This window comes from Nerophis lumbriciformis, linkage group LG10, assembly GCF_033978685.3.
Source record: "Nerophis lumbriciformis linkage group LG10, RoL_Nlum_v2.1, whole genome shotgun sequence".
Classification (NCBI taxonomy): Eukaryota; Metazoa; Chordata; class Actinopteri; order Syngnathiformes; family Syngnathidae; genus Nerophis; species Nerophis lumbriciformis.
In genome coordinates, this window is record NC_084557.2 from 7,858,305 (window position 1) to 7,874,401 (window position 16,097).

The 16,097-nt window shown below is 44.4% G+C and overlaps 1 protein-coding gene across 2 annotated transcripts in view; it reads left to right on the forward strand.

Annotated features, from left to right (window-relative positions):
• Window positions 1-13,715, forward strand: part of otud7a (OTU deubiquitinase 7A) — a 117,714-nt gene extending 103,999 nt beyond the window's left edge. Inside the window, exons 11-13 of one of the 2 annotated variants that reach the window (XM_061970363.2) lie at window positions 7,830-7,944; window positions 10,848-10,932; window positions 11,005-13,714. In XM_061970363.2, coding sequence (XP_061826347.1) covers window positions 7,830-7,944; window positions 10,848-10,932; window positions 11,005-12,531 — 1,727 coding nt within the window. In that variant the 3' untranslated portion in view covers window positions 12,532-13,714. Of the gene's footprint in view, window positions 1-7,829; window positions 7,945-10,847; window positions 10,933-11,004 lie in introns of both variants that reach the window. The other variant, XM_061970364.2, reaches the window with a different exon arrangement.
• The last annotated feature ends 2,382 nt before the right edge of the window (window positions 13,716-16,097 follow it).

The window sequence follows — 16,097 nt, forward strand, 5'->3', positions numbered from 1 at the left end:
GGAAAAGCGAGGAATTAGGACAGCTGCGTTTGTGCTGCGGGAGCCAAGAGGCCACCTGACGGACCCTCCCTGCCTGCAGCGTGACCCCGACATGAGAGCTAGGTCTGTGTAGGGTGTGTGTCTGTGAACAGCATCTCTCATCATGCTTGTGCCACGAGCATTAGTCATGCCCCTTTTTATCTAGCTGGTGGGACATGTTAGTACGGTGTAAAGCCAACCTTGACATCCTGCAGACAGACTTCTAATAGGCAGCTGTACTCCTTGTGATATGTTTACTCCGCTTGAAGGCACGCCGGCTACTGGTGTCACATCCAATTTAGCCTTCATGGTAAACGTGCTAATGCATTTCTAGAGGCCGTGACCCCGCACCGGGCGTCATCGCCGGCGTTGTGACGCTTGTCACATACACATGGGCACTTAAAAAGGATGCCAGTGCGAACGCTGTGACCCCGCACTGTCTTCAGGGACAAAAGAGGTCGGTGTGTCGCTGCAGAGAGGAGCGGCCTATTGGCTGTAGAGGAAGTGAGCAAAGAGGGAGGAGACTGCCTCGTCCATCTGTGTGAAGCGACCTCAACTTGTGGGATAGCAAACCTCCCCACGCTCACCAGCCCCAAGGAGATACAGTATGTCACAGGAAGAATAGAATAGAATAGAATGGACTTTATTGTCATTATATTTGCATATAACGAGATTAAGGACTCCAACTGAAGGTGCGGTAGTGAAAAATAAATCACAAGTAGAAATGTCCGATAATGGGTTTTTTGCCGATATTCCGATATTGTCCAACTCTTAATTACCGATTCCGATATCAACCGATACCGATATATATAGTCGTGGAATTAACACATTACTATGCCTAATTTTGTTGTGATGCCCCGCTGGATGCATTAAACAATCTAACAAGGTTTTCCAAAATAAATCAACTCAAGTTATGGGAAAAAAATGCCAACATGGCACTGCCATATTTATTATTGAAGTCACAAAGTGCATTATTTTTTTTAACATGCCGCAAAACAGCAGCTTGGAATTTGGGACATGCTCTCCCTGAGAGAGCATGAGGAGGTTGAGGTGGGCGGGGTTGGGAGGGGGAGGGTGGTAGGAGGTAGCGGGGGGGGGGGGTGTATATTGTAGCATCCCGGAAGATTTAGTGCTGCAAGGGGTTCTGGGTATTTGTTCTGTTGTGTTACGGTGCTGATGTTCTCCCAAAATGTGTTTGTCATTCTTGTTTGGTGTGGGTTCACAGTGTGGCGCATATTTGTAACAGTGTTAAAGTTGTTTATACGGCCACCCTCAGTGTGACCTGTATGGCTGTTGACCAAGTATGCCTTGTGTGTGTGAAAAGCCGTAGATATTATGTGATTGGGCCGGCACATAAAGGAAGTGCCTTTAAGGTTTATTGGTGCTCTATACCTCTTTCTACATCCGTGTACACAGCGGCGTTTTGAAAAGTAATACATTTTACTTTTTGAAACCGATACCGATATTACATTTTAAAGCATTTATTGGCCGATAATATCGGCAGTCCGATATTATCGGACATCCCTAATTGAAATAAACAGACAACTATCCAATAAAAACAATAAGCAATCCTGCACAATATACAAAACAATATCAATCAATCAATCAATCAATGTTTATTTATATAGCCCTAAATCACAAGTGTCTCAAAGGGCTGCACAAGCCACAACGACATCCTCGGTACAAAGCCCACATACGGGCAAGGAAAAACTCACCCCAGTGGGACGTCGATGTGAATGACTATGAGAAACCTTGGAGAGGACCGCATATGTGGGTAACCCCCCCCCCCTCTAGGGGAGACCGAAAGCAATGGATGTCGAGTGGGTCTGACATAATATTGTGAGAGTCCAGTCCATAGTGGATCCAACATAATAGTAAGAGTCCAGTCCATAGTGGGGCCAGCAGGACACCATCCCGAGCGGAGACGGGTCAGCAGCGCAGAGATGTTCCCAGCCGATGCACAGGCGAGCGGTCCACCCCGGGTCCCGACTCTGGACAGCCAGCACTTCATCCATGGCCACCGGACCTGTGCCCCCCCCCCCTCAAGGAAAAGGGGAGCAGAGGAGAAAAGAAAAGAAACGGCAGATCAACTGGTCTAACAGGGGGGCTATTTAAAGGCTAGAGTATACAAATGAGTTTTAAGATGGGACTTAAATGCTTCTACTGAGGTAGCATCTCTAATTGTTACCGGGAGGGCATTCCATAGTACTGGAGCCCCAATAGAAAACGCTCTATAGCCCGCAGACTTTTTTTGGGCTCTGGGAATCACTAATAAGCCGGAGTTCTTTGAACGCAGATTTCTTGCCGGGACATATGGTACAATGCAATCGACAAGATAGGACGGAGCTAGACCGTGTAGTATTTTATACGTAAGTAGTAAAACCTTAAAGTCACTTCTTAAGTGCACAGGAAGCCAGTGCAGGTGAGCCAGTATAGGCGTAATATGATCAAACTTTCTTGTTCTTGTCAAAAGTCTAGCAGCCGCATTTTGTACCAACTGTAATTTTTTAATGCTAGACATAGGGAGACCCGAAAATAATACGTTACAGTAGTCGAGACGAGACGTAACGAACGCATGAATAATGATCTCAGCGTCGCTAGTGGATAAAATAGAACGAATTTTAGCGATATTACGGAGATGAAAGAAGGCCGTTTTAGTAACACTCTTAATGTGTGATTCAAACGAGAGAGTTGGGTCGAAGATAATACCCAGATTCTTTACTGATTCGCCTTGTGTAATTGTTTGGTTGTCAATATACAAAAAACTGTACAATATACAGAACAAAACAAGAGTACTGGAGTAATAAAGTAATGACAATCAGTGTCGGACATATTGCACTCGAAGGGTAATATTGCACAGTAGGGTATTGGGTTGGGATATTGTATAGGTGTGAATAACCTATTATAAGTTTGAGTTCAGGATGGTGACAGCTGTGGGAAAGAAGATGTATCTGAGCCTGTTTGTTCTGATGCACCTGTAACGCCTGCCCGATGGTAGCAGGTGGAACAGGTGGAAGCCAGGGTGTGTGCTGTCCTTGGTGATATTTTTTTGCTCTGTTGAGGCAACGGGAGTTGTGTAAATCCTTCAGGGAGGGAAGGGGGCAGCCGATGAAGTGCGGAAGCAAGGGTGCGGGCGTCTGTTTTGTGTTCTGTGTCCAGTGATTAGCGCTTAGGTCCTCTTCCTGCCTGTGACAAACTGATCCTATCAGTGGAGGATGAATGAAATCATCTGGCCTCTTACTACATGCTGCCGTGTCTGAATGTGCTTTATTATGATAGCAAATCAACTTGCACAACCTCCTCCATCAGTTAGAGAAGCACTCACTTCCTCAAAGGCTCAACAACGGGGGATGCTTGGCCTAAACTGCTCCACTTTCCTGGTAAACAATTCATTTCATCTCACTGGATCCAGTACAAGAGCGGCCTCAAAACCTTTGCGTTTACCGTATTTTCTGGACCATAAGGCGCACTGCTGATGAGCGGGTCTATTCAGGTCTATTTTCATACAAAAGATTATAAGGCACATTAAAGGAGTCATATTATTATTGTTTTCTAAATGTAAAAGACTTCCTTGTGGTCTACATAACATGTAATGGTGGTTCTTTGGTCAAAATGTTGCATAGATGATGTTTTACACATCATCTTCAAGTCGCTTTCTGACAGTCGCTTTAGGATGCGCCGTTTTGTGGGCGGTCTTATTTACGTGGCTCACCTTCGACTTGTAGCGGTGTAGCGTGCAAGGACGGGGGTGGAAGAAGTGTCAAAAGATGGCGCTAACTGATTTAATGACATTCAGACTTTACATCAATCAATAACGGAGCAGCATCTCCTCATCCGTGGCTCACTGGTGCAACAACAACGCCCGAAATGTGTCCCGTGAAAAACCGTCCGACCGGAACTCTCTAATAACTAAAGTTCCTTGGGTGAATAATGTAAACTCACTACACCGGTATGTTTTAGCGCTTTCACGGCGAGTTTACTGACAGATATAAGTAAGAACTTTACACTACTTTATATTAGAAATGGCAACAGCAGAGGATACATGTCCCATAACAAGAAGATAGAGCAAAAGAAGCAGCTTATGACTAGGGTGTCGCCACGGACTACAATGGCGGATGGGCGCAGATCCCAAATACAGGTCGGAAAGTAAGAAAAGTTGATTTTGCGTAATATTGTGAAACAAAACACCAGATAATACAGTATGTCTGCTAATAGGTGCCATTTTGTGGTCCTTATACACACACCATAATAATACTCTTATGTTTAGTGCACTGACAATCCACCAAGTGGTGTGGCTTCATAGCTTACCGAAGTCGTACTAAAAACATTATGACCGATTTTTGAGTGCTGTGTGTAATGTAATGTTCTCAATGGAACATTTAAAGTTTTGGTGTTGTTTTCTGGCGTCATCTTGCAGTCTACACCTATTTCCTATGTGTGACTACAGTACCTATCTACTGGTCACACTTATCATTACACCGTGTACCAAATGAAATTGCTTCGAGGTCGGTAAGCACAACCGGAATTATGCCATACATTAGGCGCAGCGGGTTATAAGGCGCACTGGCGATTTTTAGAAAATGAAAGGATTTTAAGTGCGCCTTATAGTCTGAAAAATACGGTACGTTATGCCATAACGTAGTCACACCCGCCTTGGGTCTTTAAGTGTGGTATCGATTGTCACCTGTGGCACACATGCGGATTTATAGGAGAACTGCACTTTTTGGGGGGGAATTTTGCCTATCATTCACAATTCTTATAAGACCAGCGCAAATATGATTTTTTTTTTTTTTGCATTCTAACTAGTAAATAAATAAATGCGAGCAAACGTCTGCTTACCATGGAGCCTAAGGAAGTCGCTCTATTCGACCTTTAAAGCGCTTAAAAACATCCAAACACTTCCATCATTGTTTTATATACACAATGTAAGTATATACTTAATGTAGTAACAGGCACATTCATTACAATACGTACAAAACCCAAAACCAGTGAAGTTGTCACGTTGTGTAAATGGTAAATAAAAACAGAATACAATGATTTGCAAATCCTTTTCAACTTATATTCAATTGAATAGACTGCAAAGACAAGATATTTAACGTTCGAACTGGTAAACTTTATTTTTTGCAAATATTAGCTCATTTGGAAGTTGATGCCTGCAACATGTTTTAAAAAAGCTGGCACAAGTGTCAAAAAAGACTGAAAATGTTGAGGAATGTTCATCAAACACTTATTTGGAACATCCCACAGGTGAACAAGCTAATTGGGAACAGGTGGGTGCCATGATTGGGTATAAAAGCAGCTTCCATAAAATGCTCAGTCATTCACAAACAAGGATGCGGAAAGGATCACCACTTTGTGAACAAATTTGTGAGCAAATTGTCGAACAGTTTAAAAAACAACATTTCTCAACCAGCTATTGCAAGAAATTTCGTGATTTCACCATCTACGCTCCATAATGTAATCAAAAGGCCGAAAACCAACATTGAATGCCTGTGACTTTCGATTTCTCAGGCGGTACTGCATCAAAAACCCACATCAGTGTGTAAAGGACATCACCACATGGGCTCAGGAACACTTCAGAAAACCACTGTCGGTAACTACAGTTTGTCGCATCTGTAAGTGCAAGTTAAAACTCTACTATGCAAAGCGAAAGTCATTTATCAACAACACCCAGAAATGCAGACGGCTTTGCTGGGTCCGAGCTCATCTAAGATGGACTGATGCAAAGTGTAAAAGTATTCTGTGCTCTGACGAGTCCACATTTCAAATTGTTTTTGGAAACTTTGGACGTCATGTCCTCCAGACCAAAGAGGAAAATAACCTTCCGGACTGTTATAAGCGCAAAGTTGAAAAGCCAACATCTGTGATGGTGTGGGGGTGTATTAGTGCCCAAGGCATGGGTAACTTACACATCTGTGAAGGCACCAATTAATGCTGAAAGGTACATACAGGTTTTGGAGCAACATATGTTGCCATCCAACTAACGTTATCATGGACGCCCCTGCTTATTTGAGCAAGACAATGCCAAGCCACGTGTTACAACAGCCTGGCTTCATAGTAAAAGAGTGCGGGTACTAGACTGGCCTTCATAATGGCCAAATGTGTGGCGCATTATGAAGCCTAAAATACCACTTAAGCTGTACATCAAGCAAGAATGGGAAAGAATTCCACCTGAAAAGCTTAAAAAATGTGTCTCCTCAGTTCCCAAACGTTTACTGAGTGTTGTTAAAAGGAAAGGCCATGTAACACAGTGGTAAACATGTGTGGCTACCATTAAATTCTAAGTTAATGATTATTTGCAAAAAAAAGTTAGGTTTCTCAGTTGGAACATGAAATATCTTGTCTTTGCAGTCTATTCAATTGAATATAAGTTGTAAAGAATTTGCAAATCATTGTATTCTGTTTTTATTTACCATTTACACAACGTGGCAACTTCACTGGTTTTGGGTTTTGTAAATGCAAGTTGATCAAATCCGATACTTGTTATTTTGCTGACATCAGACCGATATATCGTATTGAGAAACCCTTACATTGGAGGCATATCTTTCCATCACATTTTACCGGAACCACCAAATTGTGAGTTGCACTGTAGCTCAAAATACATATTTTTCGCTGAATAGCAACAATACCTAACGTATTTTTCGGACTATAAGTCGCAGTTTTTTTTCATAGTTTGGCCGGGCTCCAGTGCGATTTATATATGTTTTTTTTCCTTCTTTATTATGCATTTTCGGCAGGTGCGACTTATTCTCCGGTGCGACTTATACTCCGAAAAATACGGTAATTGTTGTGTAAATATTGCCTAAAAAACCGCACATATAATTGTTGTTTAGTAAAACAACAATTTTTTTAAACTACCACAAATGGTGAGTCCTCTTTAAATGCGTGTCAGGCTTGGACGAAGGAAGGGACTCAGATGCAGAGATGTGATTCTAAATAAAGCTTTTATTTTGAAAAACTCTTTAAGCCTCCAGAGCAGAGTAAATTCAAATACTATGAAATCACAAAAATAGATATCGAAAAATGTTCCAAAAGGGAAAAACCGAAAATCACTCCAAAAGGAGGAAATACAAAAATAAGGACAATAATAATTAGCACCGTATCTGTTATCAAAAAACTTTAACAAAAAAACGCTCCAACAGGAGGAAGAAAATAAAGACTATAAAACTTACTACTCTAATAAAAAAATCACTCAAAAACTTTGAGGAAATATCATTAGGGAAAAATTATAGCTCACCACTGCGGTAGAAAAAAGTCTAAATAACAAAAGTCGCTCTGAGGGAGGAGAAAAAGTTAATTCAAAATTACAGCTTGGGATATTCTGGAAACAAGGACGTAGACGTGGGACAAGGCAAGGCATGGACATAAACATGAACATGGAACGCAAGACAGGCACGAGACAATCTGGCACAGAACAAGGGGAGGCATGGGCTTATATAGAACATGAGGGTAATGGGAAACAGGTGGAAACAATCAAGGGTCAGGAATGACGTCAGACTGGTGACACAAGAGGAAGGACCCGTCATCTGAAACAAGAGGAGTTGCTTTTCAAAATAAAACATGTAAATCACAAGACAGAAAAAAACCAAGACAAGACTTCCCTCACCGCGGTGTGACAATACAAGTGTCATCACTACCCTTTTCTTGTTTACTTGTTGGCATTTAGATTATTCTTCAATTTGTTTTCCTTGAAATGTTAGGATAAATTCCATCTTTTTTTTTTAATCCATCGAGTAAGTCCGAGGGTCTCCCGTAGTTTTTGTTCTTGTCAACGTAAACATCTTACCTTTGGACAATGTTCTTTCTTCCAGCTGTTATCCCGCTCACTGACTCGGAGCACAAGCTGCTGGCCCTCCATTTTGCCGTGGACCCTGGCAGGGACTGGGAGTGGGGCAGGGATGACAACGATAACGCCAAGCTCGCCAAGTAAGTCTCACCCACAGTAGTAGCATTAGTACGTACCAAACAAGAACACAAAAAACGAGAACGTCAAAAAGCAATTTTTGGCGGTGGGCTGGGATTTAAATGTGAACATGAGCTCGGGCTCAAGTCACTTCGAAGTGTGAGCACGGAAAGAACAAATTGTGAGGGCCGTCAGTCATCCTGAGGGTTCCCCGTGGACGGCTTCACTGGAGCAGCAACACCCGCTATGAGTTCAGGAAGGAGTTTTTATTAGGCGTTTCTGTTTCACATTCCTGACAGGGCAGGGGGTTATGTTCATCCTCCACAGCGCCACAACGGAACCTAGTAGAAATGACAAATGTGGAACCATGCACCTATTAAAAATGATACTCTTTAAGGGGAACTGCACTTTTTTTAATTGTGCCTATTGTTCACAATCTTTATGAGAGACAAGGATACATTTTTGGGTTTTTTTGCCTTCGAATTTGTAATAATCGGTGACTGTATTCAAGATTCAAGATTGTTTATTGTCATATGCACCGTTAAACAGACAGTTTGCCGTACAATGAAAATCTTACTTTGCTAGTCCACCCTTCAACAAGTCACACGGTACTTAGCTAAAAATAAAAAATAAAAATAAAAATGTATATACCGTATTTTTCGGACTATAAGTCGCAGTTTTTTTCATAGTTTTGGCCGGGCTCCAGTGCGACTTGTATATGTTTTATTCCTTCTTTATTATGCATTTTCGGCAGGTGCGACTTATACTCCGGTGCGACTTATACTCCGAAAAATACGGTGCAAGGCACAGTAAGTAACATAACATTATTGCACATTCTGATTGACAGTCAACAGTATAAATATGGAGGTGACCTTGGGTCACAGCAGCAGTTAAAGTGTCTTTAGTGATCAAAGGGGAAAAGTGTCTACAGTGATGGTTCACAGTTCGGGGGTGGTCATGGCATACTTGCCAACCTTGAGACCTCCGTGGTTGGGGGCATGGTTAAGAGGGGAGGAGTATATTTACAGCTAGAATTCACCAAGTCAAGTATTTTATATATATATATATATATATATATATATATATATATATATATATGTATATATATATATATATATATATATATATGTATATATATAAGAAATACTAAGTCAAGTATTTCTTATATGTATACATATGACAGCAAGGCATACTTGGTCAACAGCCACACAGGTTACACTGACGGTGGCCATATAAAACAACTTTAACACTCTTACTAATAATGCACCACGCTTTGAACCAAAATCAAACAAGAATGACAAACACATTTCGAGAGAACATCTGCACCTTAACACAACATAAACACAACAGAATAAATACCCAGAATCCCATGCAGCCCTGACTCTTCCGGGCTACATTATACACCCCTGCTACCACCAAACCCCGCCCCCACCCCAACCCTGCTCCCTCACACATCAACCCCCCCCCCCCTCTGTGCGTCCGTTGAGGTGGGCGGGGTTTGGTAGCGGGGGTTTATAATGTAGCCCGGAAGAGTTAGGGCTGCATGGGATTCTGGGTATTTGTCCTGTTGTGTTTATGTTGTGTTACGGTGCAGATGTTCTCCCGAAATGTGTTTGTCATTCTTGTTTAGTGTAGGTTCACAGTGTGGCGCATTATTAGTAAGAGTGTTAAAGTTTTTTGTTTTTTATACCGACACCGTCAGTGTAACCTGTGTGGTTGTTGACCAATTCTGCCTTGCTGTCACCTACGTGAGCAAACGGAAGCCCCATACAAGGTGTGGCTGAACAGGCACGCTGGTTGTAGTGGGTGCTATATGCTGTACCATCACGGCACGCATGACGCTGACAAGCCATTCATATAAAACCCGCGTGTCGCACCAGCATTCAAATTCCATATTAAGGTATGGACAGCGTGTCTGAGACCCCTGGTTTATACATAGCACAAAGCAAAAAAAAAAACGTATTATGCAGTGTTATTTCATTTTAAATTTCAAAAATGTTTTGTGGCTCCCATTGTTATCTTTAATTTGTGAAACTGGTCAAAATGGCTCTTTGACTGGTAAAGGTTGCCGACCCCTGCTCTAACAGAAAATCTGCTTAGTGAGAAGAATTATCTTATTAGACAGAAAATAAGCAAATATCACCCTTATTTGAGGTATTTAATCTTACTTAGATTTCAGTTTTTGCAGTGTATTTTGTGAACTCATCCTTAATGGCGGTTCAAACTATGAAATGTTGGTCAATTTCCGAATACTATCTGATGATTTTTGGGGTTGCTTCATGACTGTCACGTTCAAACACAGGACATCTATTACACAAGACAAAAGGCAAGGAATCAAACAGTGACAGAATTCAATTTGGACTCAATTGAGGAGAGACGGCGTCAACCTGTAACCTCTTACAGTGTCTTAGCACGCTCTGACGAAGAAGGTTTTCGTCTCCTCTTTTAATTCAGATGTTCCATGTTCACGCACCAACATATGTCACAGCAGGAGTGGTAAGTGTGTAAAAGAGTCATTGTTTTCGGTCGCTTTGAAGTCCAAGAAGCGGATTTCTCGGGCTTGGGCTCTTCCTGGATCCAGCCGGGGCAGGTGTTGGAGGACAATGGATAACCCCTCCCGTCTCCTGTCCACAGCAACTTCAAGAGGGCAGCGGGTCGTAAATAGCGTTGCCCAAATAGTTGGAAGAGAGTTTGTGAATTACTTCAAAGAGAGTTCGTTTAACACTTCAAAGAGAGTTCCTCCGGGAGTTGAGCAGATCCTGCCATCTGTCCGTGTTGAAATCACAGTGGCGTTTCACGAGCCCTCCTCCTCCCGTTAGGCCTCGAAATACAGCATTCATAATACAACTTTTCTTTTGTGATAACTTACAAACAATTATTCCAACAATGACTACTCGCACTTCACCTTCTACATCTTCTTCTGCAGTCTTATCTTATCTCTGGAGGCTAAACTCAACCTGTTGCACAACTACATGAATGTAACATGGATTCGAATTCCATCAGAAACAAGGGTAAGTTCTTCTTTGTAGCGTTAAATACACTTTAGAGATGAAATGAATTGTGAATTGTTATGATTCATGCAGGCTCCCCTGGCTCAGCCTGAGTCTCCGACTGCGTCCGCGGGCGAAGACGTGCAGTCCCTGGCCGAGTCCATGGACTCTGACCGCGAGTCGGTCGGCAGCAACTCCAACGTCAACACCGGAAAGGCCAGCAAGGACAAGGAGAAAGAAAAGCAGCGCAAAGACAAAGACAAGAACAGGGCCGATTCTGTAGCCAACAAGCTGGGTAGCTTTAGCAAAACACTGGGAATCAAGCTGAAGAAGAACATGGGGGGGTTGGGGGGTCTCGTGCACGGCAAAATGAACAAATCCAACTCTGGCTCGGGTCGAAATGGCGAGAACGGCACGGAAAAAGCCAAGAAGAAGGACTTAAAGGCCGCTAAAGGAAGCAAGGACGAGTCAGGACACTCGGCCAGTTCCACCTCCTCGGAGAAGGCCACAAGCCCCTCCCCTACAGACAGAGACAAACCCTCTAGCTCCTCCCCTACGGACAGAACGGACAGCACGGGAAGGGTCTCGGGGGACAAGAGCCTGGAAAACTGGAAATACAGCACCGACGTCAAGCTGAGCCTCAACATCCTGCGAGCCGCCATGCAGGGCGAGCGCAAGTTCATCTTCGCCGGCCTCCTCCTCACCAGCCACCGCCACCAATTCCACGAGGAGATGATCAGCTACTACTTGACCAACGCCCAGGAGCGCTTCAGCCAGGAGCAGGAACAGAAGAGGAAGGAGGCGGAGAAGAAGCCCCCCGCCCCGAGCGAGGCGGCGGCCAAGAAGGGCGAGCACGAAAGCGTCTTCCAGAGGGAGCGATCGGACAGCTCGCCCCCAGAGAGTTACTCCCCCGCCCCGGCCCACCATACGTACGCCCCCCAGCCCTCGGCGGGGCTGAAGATGCAAGGCAGGAACAGTCCCACTCCTCACGTCTCTTTCCCGGTGCCGCCGCTCACCCCGCCCATATCCTCCCGCCCCGTCCCCGCGCCTTACTCCTCGCCCAGTTTTGGTGCTAAGAGACCCGGGCCAGTCCCCGTGTCCGCCCACTACAGCCATACCCCCCCCATCCAGAGGCTCAGCGTCATCCACCTACAAGATGTCAACATCACGCCCTCCATCTTCCAAGACCCCTACAAACCCGTGGTGGGCACCCTCAAAACGTGCGCCACCTACCCGCAGCAGAACCGGTCGCTGTCGTCGCAGAGCTACAGCCCGGCTCGCCTGTCGGGCGTGCGCACCGCCAACACCCAGGAGACCCTGCCCTACAACATGCCCGCCGAACACAAGTCCCACACCTACACCAACGGCTTCGACGCCGGCGACATTCAAGACTGCCTGAAGTTTGCGGACGAGGACAACTCGTCCCACACGTGGCTCAACCAAGACAAAACCAAAGGGCGGAGCTCCGGGAGTCCTCTGTTCTGCTTTCAGCAGCGCCGCTGCAAGAGGGACAACTGCTCCTTCTACGGGAGGCCCGAAACGGACAACTACTGCTCCTACTGCTACAGGGAGGACGTGAAACGCAGGGAGAGGGAGGGCAGAGTGCAGAGGCCCGCGTAGCCGCCGGCGCCGTTTTTTGCATCCACAACAACACGGTGAACCTTTTTTTGTTCTGTTGAAGAATCTCCCTTGTTAGTCAAGATGAGGGAAGCAGTTCACACAGGCTCCTATTCTCCATGCGCTTAAGGGGGAAAAAAAGGTTCTCGCTATGCAGACTTTTAAGTCTGTCATCTAAGAACAAACCTTAAATGTGGCATTCCCTGTCAAATCTGGCCTTTTGCGTATTCTCCCATCAACTTGAGTACTCTCATGTTGAAGTTAGGACGCCGTGTACACCGCACATAGTGAAGTGAAGTGAATCATATTTATATAGCGCTTTTCTCTAGTGACTCAAGGCACTTTTACATAGTTCAAAAGTTAAAGTACCAATGATTGTCACACACACACTAGGTGTGGTGAAATTATTCTCTGCATTTGACCCATCCCCTTGATCACCCCCTGGGAGGTGAGGGGAGCAGTGAGCAGCAGCGGTGGCCGCGCCCGGGAATCATTTTGGTGATTTAACCCCCAATTCCAACCCTTGACGCAGAGTGCCAAGCAGGGAGGTAATGGGTCCCATTTTTATAGTCTTTGGTATGACTCGGCCGGGGTTTGAACTAGGGATGTCCGATAATGGCTTTTTTGCCGATATTCCGATATTGTCCAACTCTTAATTACCGATACCGATATCAACCGATACCGATATATACAGTCGTGGAATTAACACATTATTATGCTTAATTTGGACAACCAGGTATGGTGAAGATAAGGTCCTTTTTAAAAAAATAAAATAAGATAAATAAATTTAAAAAAAATTATTGGATAAAAAAGAAAGTAAAACAATATAAAAACAGTTACATAGAAACTAATAATTAATGAAAATGAGTAAAATTAACTGTTAAAGGTTAGTACTATTAGTGGACCAGCAGCACGCACAATCATGTGTGCTTACGGACTGTATCCCTTGCAGACTGTATTGATCCATCCATCTTCTTCCGCTTATCCGAGGTCGGGTCGCGGGGGCAGCAGCCTAAGCAGGGAAGCCCAGACTTCCCTCTCCCCAGCCAATTCGTCCGGCTCTTCCTGTGGGACCCCGAGGCGTTCCCAGGCCAGCCGGGAGACATAGTCTTCCCAACGTGTCCTGGGTCTTCCCCGTGGCCTCCTACCAGTCAGACGTGCCCTAAACACCTCCCTAGGGAGGCGTTCGGGTGGCATCCTGACCAGATGCCCGAACCACCTGATCTGGCTCCTCTCCATGTGGAGGAGCAGCGGCTTTACTTTGAGCTCCTCCCGGATGGCAGAGCTTCTCACCCTATCTCTAAGGGAGAGCCCCGCCACCCGGCGGAGGAAACTCATTTCGGCCGCTTGTACCCGTGATCTTGTCCTTTCGGTCATAACCCAAAGCTCATGACCATAGGTGAGGATGGGAACGTAGATCGACCGGTAAATTGAGAGCTTTGCCTTCCGGCCCAGCTCCTTCTTCACCACAACGGATCGATACAGCGTCCGCATTACTGAAGACGCCGCACCGATCCGCCTGTCAATCTCACGATCCACTCTTCCCTCACTCGTGAACAAGACTCCGAGGTACTTGAACTCCTCCACTTGGGGCAAGATCTCCTCCCCAACCCGGAGATGGCACTCCACCCTTTTTCCGGGCGAGAACCATGGACTGGGACTTGGAGGTGCTGATTCTCATCCCAGTCGCTTCACACTCGGCTGAGAACCGATCTTCAGCTCTCACACACACACTAGGTGTGGTGAAATTATTCTCTGCATTTGACCCATCCCCTTGATCACCCCCTGGGAGGTGAGGGGAGCAGTGAGCAGCAGCGTTGGCCGCGCCCGGGAATCATTTTGGTGATTTAACCCCCAATTCCAACCCTTGATGCAGAGTGCCAAGCAGGGAGGTAATGGGTCCCATTTTTGGGGGGGTTCTAACTAGGGATGTCCGATAATGGCTTTTTTGCTGATAACTGATATTCCGATATTGTCCAAGCAGGGAGGTAATGGCTCCCATTTTTATTAGGTCTTATTTCATACTTGCCAACCTTGAGACCTCCGATTTCGGGAGGTGGGGGCTGGGGGCGTGGTCGGGGGTGGGGCGGGGCGTGGTTAAGAGGGGAGGAGTATATTGACAGCTAGAATTCACCAAGTCAAGTATTTCATACATATTTTATATATATATATATATATATATAAATCTACATCCTGAAAATATGCAAACAAAACTGTGTTTAGATAATTGATACTTCAAACTTGCATAAATAAATATTAAGGAATATAACATAACTTGGCTTCTGAGAGTTTCAAAATGTAATGAATAAAATGCTAAAGTTGTTGATAAACAAGCAATTATTTTAATAATTAAATATGGTCATTTTAAATAAATTATTATGATAATTTAAAATCAATTATTTCAAATATGTTTATTTGGCTGGATGTAATAAGGAGTCACGAAAAAATACAAATAAAAATACAATTAATTTTGATGTTTTTAGCAAAATATAAAAAAAATGTATTTAGTTTTTTTGTTTTTTTTAATTAATAAATATATTTATTTTTAGGTAAATTGAACATAATAATACAATTTATCTCTAGTCTGGATGATTTAGTTCTTGTCACCCTGTTGTCCTCCCGTCATGAAAAAAGGCTGTCCTCACTCAGGTCCGCATGGAGCTGGAGGGGGCGTGGCTTCCAGCTCCGGCTGAAAATCGGGAGATTTTCGGGAGAATATTTGTCCCGGGAGGTTTTCGGGAGAGGCGCTGAATTTCGGGAGTCTCCGGGAAAATTCGGGAGGGTTGGCAAGTATGTCTTATTTCCACCCAATGAGCCGTCTTCATTCCAGATTGAATCACCTCTGCCAAACTTCCGTGGAGCGGGCGTGTCCAAAGACTGAATGGGAGAATACGAATAAAACTCTTAAGCGCAAATGTGAGAATAGGGCCCTTCTTCGCCTTTTACTTGTTTTAGAGTAAAAGTCATCTCTCTTTGTGACGTCGCCAGGGGAACCCTTTTTTCTTTTTCATTGTAGAAAAAAAGATCTCACGGAAGCATTTGAAGCTAATCAGTTTGAATGCAATACCTCTGCTCAGTTCCCCAAAATGTCCACTTGTTTTTTGCAATCAAAAAGAAGGTGAAAGGGGAGAGCATTATTCTCCTGGAAAGCAATAAATTGGTGATTTCCTGCTACTCTCTCCCACTTGTCTATGCACCAAGAATATATAGATACTGTAGGTGTCCTGTACATTGTCAGAGATTGGAGGAGTCGCCATGTGTCCGCAATATAGAGCAGTGTTGGGTTAGGTTTGTTAACTCAAAAGCGGAAGTTCCAGAACAAGTGGAACCTGTGAAATAATCGGTCAATGTCTTAGCTGAGAAGAATTGTGGGTAGTAAGAGCAAGAGTGTTGACTTCGCCCGTCCCGTCCTGTCTCTCACGCGCCTCACCCGCAAACGCTCGTGTCCAGTTCGTCCGCACGCAGAGGCCGTTTTTTTTTTTTTTTTTGTGGTTTTGTTTCCCCAAGAAGCACCTGCTGCTAATATGAGCACCTCAAGCCTTTTGTGATCATCAGTGCTTTAACCAATC